The sequence below is a fragment of the Leptonychotes weddellii genome, chromosome 5 (assembly GCF_054177405.1).
Source record: "Leptonychotes weddellii isolate Sample4059 chromosome 5, ASM5417740v2, whole genome shotgun sequence".
NCBI lineage: Eukaryota > Metazoa > Chordata > Mammalia > Carnivora > Phocidae > Leptonychotes > Leptonychotes weddellii.
The window spans coordinates 55,365,474-55,371,473 of NC_138373.1; the positions used below are offsets into that span (position 1 = coordinate 55,365,474).

The 6,000-nt window shown below is 43.7% G+C and overlaps 1 protein-coding gene across 5 annotated transcripts in view; it reads right to left on the reverse strand.

Moving 5' to 3' along the window:
• PDSS1 (decaprenyl diphosphate synthase subunit 1) overlaps positions 1-6,000 on the reverse strand; it is a 41,499-nt gene that overhangs the window by 11,669 nt on the left and 23,830 nt on the right. For all 5 annotated transcript variants that reach the window (XM_081820764.1, XM_081820765.1, XM_081820768.1 and 2 more), the window contains 2 exons: positions 4,521-4,632; positions 4,313-4,422 (listed from right to left, as the gene is read on the reverse strand). In XM_081820764.1, coding sequence (XP_081676890.1) covers positions 4,313-4,422; positions 4,521-4,632 — 222 coding nt within the window. The remainder of the gene's footprint in view (positions 1-4,312; positions 4,423-4,520; positions 4,633-6,000) is intronic.

Consider the following 6,000-nt stretch of genomic DNA (forward strand, 5'->3'; position numbering starts at 1 on the left):
ACATTCGATTAACACATATTTTGTGGTTATATGCATTATATCCTGTATTCTTATAATAAAGCTAGAGAAAAGAAAATGTTATTAGAAAAATCGTAAGGAAGAGAAAGGACTTTCACAGTGCTATACTGTATTTATTTAAAAAAAATTAAAACACACAACCTGCACAGAAGGACCTGTGCAATTCAAACCCATGTGGTTCAAAGGTCAACTGTATGGAAAGAAGGAATGCTCGAATAAATCATGAATCATGTGGTTACCTCATGGTTGTAAATGCACATAGGTGAGGGGCGCCTGGGTGACTCAGTCAGTTAAGCATCTACCTTCAGCTCAGGTCATGATTCCAGGGTTCTGGGATCGAGCCCCGCATGCTTCTCCCTTTCCCTCTGCAACACCCCCATCTCTCTCAAATAAATAAAATCTTAAAAATAAAGAACTATATAATTATAAAAATAATAAATAAACACACACACATAGATGGGATATAAAAAGACCAAGATAGATGCATATTCACACATACACGTATTAAAATCTCCTAGCTCTGTCCACTGGGAGGGCCCAGTGATACCTAGGGCAAGATCTTGGTTTCTAAATACCATTCTCCACCAGAAAGAACAGGGCTCCTTGGAGAAATTATGAATCCCAGTGCTGGGAAGGGCAAGATGAGCCTGGAACATCTCCTGCTAGAAATTAAGAAAGTGCGGAAAGAATGAAGGGGGTGGATTAACAAGACACAGGAGCCAGGTTAAAGGGCTTTTCCCATTGGCCAAATAGAGGATACTTCAGCATTTAAATAAATAAAAATAAAGGGTTATAATCTATAGAATAAGAATGTTAAGAGTCCATATAGATAAGATCGTCCTTAAAATAGAAGACCCACGGGGCGCCTGGGTGGCTCAGTCAGTTAGGCGACTGCCTTCGGCTCAGGTCATGATCCTGGAGTCCCGGGATCGAGTCCCGCATCGGGCTCCCTGCTCGGCGGGGAGCCTGCTTCTCCCTCTGGCCCTCCCCCCTCTCGTGAGCTCTCTCTCTCTCTCATTCTGTCTCAAATAAATAAATAAAATCTTAAAAAAAAAAAATAGAAGACCCACTCTATTGGAGAAGCGTGGTGTAGAAGGAATGACAGAATTACACAACCATCATTCACCACCATCGTGGTACTAAGTTGAAAGCATCATAAGCCGATGTGAAAACTGGAGAGTTTGATAAGAAGCAGATTTACATAATCTCAAAGTACCTTCCCAGATAGGGAAAAGCAGTAACTTTCAAGTGAAGAAACCAGGCAGTCACCACTGCAATCAAGTGATCAAAGTGAACATCACCAGTAAAAGGACATGTGCCCCCTGACACGACAAACCGAGAAGGGGCATCCCTTCTGCTGTTTTCCTGCCCCAAATGCATAACCTGTATCTCAGTGTGCGAAGTAGCAGACAAATCCAACTCGAGAGGTTCAACAACATAACCGGACTGTGCTCTTCAAAATATTAAGGGAATGTAAGAACCCAGACGGACCGGGGAACTGTTCCAGACGGAGAGACTAAAGATTCACGACTGCTAAATGCAACAGGAGAACCTGGACTGGATCCTGAACTGGAAGATTTTTTCTCCCTTTCTTATGACAGTATTATGACAGTTAGCAAAACAGGAATAAGGTCTATCCGCAGATTAGGTAAGACTATCATACCAAAAGTCAGTGTTCTGCAAATACGAGCCACAGAACAAAATCCTTTAGTGGCGCACCGTGGCTTTGAAAATAAAGTAACAGGAAGAGAGCCCATTGATGCCAGGCCCTATGCAGCACTGGAGAGAGGAGAAATTCAGAAAGAAAAAAAAAAAGGAAGAAAGAAAGAAAGAAAACCAAATGAATGCAGGATTACCATACCCAGTTCTGGGTTCGAATCCCAGCTCAGCCACTGTCTGACTAACACTGGATGGGCCACTGGACCTCTCAGATCTCATTCCCATCAGATTTTCTAAGGGAACAAATCATGGCCTTCATTGGGAAGCTCGAATGTATTCTGCCTATGTATACAAGTAAATAACACTTATTTAAAAATGTTACTACTATTTTCATATCAGCCACTGTCCTAAAACAATCCTAGATAGCCCTTTCTTAGATTTTTCTACTAAAAAGCCAAGGAGTGGTTAAGGGGGGGGTGGTGTCTTTAACAGAATAAATTATAAGCTGCTCAATTTCCTTCAAATTCCCATGACATCTTAAATTCTGATTCGTTATTCCGTAATAAATTCTGATGTTTAAATTCTGTATTCCCTCTTTTTGGCACTTCTAGTTTGTGTTGCATGAACTTTTGGAGCCCCACATGTCTTTGCATTTTGAATACCAGGAGTATATAAAAATAGCCATGTTGAATATGTAACACCTCTGGAATATTTCTACCCATAGGCACTTAAATATAGAATCTTTTATTTAGAACGCTCACACTATGATTTTGCTTTATTATTCTAACAGTTCTGGGGTTTAGGAATAAATCACAGAGAAAGTGGGTCGTTGTGGGATGACGCCAGCATGCCTCCTAGTGGATAGCATAAAGCATTTCATTTTAAAAAGGGCTGAGCCGTGTTAATATACACGTCTACTGGTACCTTGCTAATCTGTGAAGAACGAGGTGCAATTTATAAATGAGTATGTGTGCTGTAACAGATCAAATCTGGCTTCCCAAACAGAGAGGAGAGGGACCACAATTCAGGCTTTCCTTGGTGCTTCGGGTCCATCTCCTTGGCCCTTTGTAGGGTTTGATCACTGCGGGCATTCGCACCTGCCTGGTTCTCATGGGGCACTGCGGCCGTGTGCCTACGGGATGTCCACTCTGTGTGAACGACGACTCTCAGCGTGTCTAGTTCCAACAGCCCCACTAGCCTCCAGTGCTTCCTGCTGCCGTCTGCAGCTTGTGAGATCATCCGTGAGCTCCACTGAGCGCCCGAGCGTGCCTTATGAGATTGGCGCTCCATCTTCATGGACATTTTGACCATCAGAGATATGATGGTCAATGAAGGGTTACTGTGACAGCTTTATGGCACCCCATTTTAAAATCAGCCATTCTTCTATTCAGCATTCTAGTGTCTACCATATTTCCATCCATCTCTCTATTTTAAAAAACCACACCTGTAATTCCTTGGAAATAAAATATCAGCCCTTTCAATAAAAACAAAAATGGCTGAAATCATGGCCAGCATGTTCCACGTAATTCACATTTCTTAGAGTTTCCATTACGTCTTTTTAGAAAGAAAATGTCCTCATCCTTTTATGACTCACAATTATCCATTTCTTGACACTTTTCAGAACTGACACACTATTGGCAAGGGGCCTTTCTCACCAGAGAGGCCCGAGGAAAAGCTCTCTTTAACTGCAGGAATATTAAGAGCGCATGAGGGCAGCAATGTACACCTGCCCCTGGAGGGCTCCCTCTGTCGCTGCTTTGATCTCAAGGAGCTAGTGCTTGCCCAGGATTTGTCTCTGCCACGTTGGTTAGGCTGACAGCCGGTCAGATGAGCAATGCTATGGAGAGAACCGGCTCTCATTTAGGGGCTAGCACTGAATACCACTTGTTGTAGTCTACAGACTCAGGAGAATACGGACTTTTAAAAAAAAGAAGAGTGGAGGGAAGGCCAGGGAGAGAAAGCAAGGGAGAGAAAAAGTTACAGTTCACACTTGATTTATATCCGAAGAAAAATGGCTTGGGTTTTGTTTTGTTTTTTTTCCTCTTCTCTCGGGGCTTGAACTCATGACCCTGAGCGGAGATCGAGTTGGACGCTTAACCCACTGAGCCACCTGGGTGCCCTGAAAAATGGCTCATTTATATTTCATGTAAAAAGACTGGGAGGATCTACTACTCATAAGAAAGAACACTAGGACAATCTAATTGGCATTTTCTCCTGGGCAAACAGTGTATTTAAGAAGACAGCACTTTGCCACTTTTTCAGGGTAAAATGTCAGAAATGGTATACGGGACAACAATCGTGAAAGAAATTATTTATGAGAAGTTGTTGCAAACATCACACAGTTTGGAGATCAGACCTAGTGCAGAGGGCTTATTTTGATTCTGCTCTTGGGAGGAAAGAGGAAAAGTGAATGTCCGCCTAGGAAAAGAAGACCGCAAAAATGGGCCCCACGGCAGAAGCTCTCCGTTGTTTGGGGATGTCATTCTTTTCTCAATGACCTCATGGGATTTTGGTTACTATTTTAAGGTTCTCCAGTGAAATGTTCCCCAGGAACAGTAGTTCCCAAGAAAGAGCAATGAGGTTTTTTTTTTTTTTTTTTTTTTTTTTAACTCGAACAAAGACAGAACGTACATACTGCTTTACAACTGTTGGCTATCAGACTGGCAGTCTTCTTGAAGGTCTTCTCAAGGTAGTGTGCAAATCTTTCGTTCTCGTTTTCTTTTGACCCTAGCTGAAGAAATTCACCTAGAAAGAAAGAAAGGGGTCATCTGCGACATGGCTTGATTGCCTGGCTAGTTAGACGGGGATTGAATAAAAAAGAAGAAAAGTCAGAATTAACTTACCGCGCACCAAATCTTCAATAACTTGGGTTAAAATAGATATCACAGTTGTATTTCCAATTCGTGCCAGAGCTATAGATGCTGCAGAAAGAATTAAATCACCAGCAAGAACAGCCTGGAAAAGAAGAAAAGAAACTTTTGGAGAAAAGTATCAGCGCAGTGGAGCCCACGGTGGAGCTGGCTCCTCAGAGGAGACATTCGGGATGGGAGCGAGGGGTCATCTTGGCCCCAAGTTCCCCACCGCTCGTCCTCAGCAGGAGTCCATGCAATAATCAGTTACAGATTCGGAACATCCCTGGCACTGGATCGGTTCCCAGAGATTACCCATCTTTCTCCCCGGTTCAGAGCAGAGCAAGTGAAGGCCTGGAGACCGACAGCATTGCACGCTCTTGCTTCATGCCCGAACCTGCCAGAGTCCAGCAGCCCCGGGGGTCGGACGTGCTGGAACACTCACGCTTGCCTCAAGCCACGCGGTTGTGCCTCTGCACTGTCTCTCCTACTCAAAAAGTCCTTCCCCTTCTTCCCTGGGCAGACGCGGCTGCATAGTTAGCTCGGGTGACACTTCCAGGAAGTCCACCGGGATCCCTCAGTCTGCAGATGCCTCCCCTCTGTGCGCGCGGCACCCCGGGCATGCTGTTGTCTTCACCCACTAATGCCCTCTTTACCGAACTCCCTGAGGGCACGGGCTGGGGGTCATCTCGGCTGGTGCTCGGCACACCCCAGCGCCTGGCACAACGCATGCTTTTCTCAGTGAAAAGCAAACCTGGGCATCCTGGCTCCAAGTTCAGTGCTCTTTGTGCTCTACACACTGCCCCTCGTTCCTAGACAAAATTTTCTGTACTGAACACTAGATAATCGATATTTTTCCAATCTTCTTTACCTTGGGAGTAGATGCCCATACTGTACTTACAGCTTGTTATAAATTATACATAACTGAATTATACCCTGTAATCAAATATACTCATTTGCATATTTAAAGACATGCTTGAGTTTTATTATAATTAGTATAATTATAAATTATAAATGCTAGATTCCATAGAAATTATAATTCATAGTTTTCAACATCACATTTTAACTTTTTTTGTCTTTTCTCTAGTATCTAAAATTAGTGTTCAGTATGTTTACCTATTAAGCATTTTATATAACATTGTACAAATTATCTCGACATAAACATAAATACACATTTATAGAGTCATTGTACCCATGATGATATATATGGATCCCTCATCTACCCCTCCATCATTAGCACCCCTCCATCATTAGGGCTCTGGATCTCTAGGCTTTTATGTCTTTCTTCTCCTGGCCCCAGGGATCCCAGAGGCCAAAAGGTTCCAGCGTATGAAGATGAAGCGACCAGGCTGGGCTGGAACCCAGGCAAGGTACCAAGGGCTCCTGGAGGAGGCGCTGTGTGAATGGATTTTTATTGGAAACACAAGTACTTCCCGTTGAGAGGCGGGTGGGGGGAGGGGAGGGGGGTGGGGGG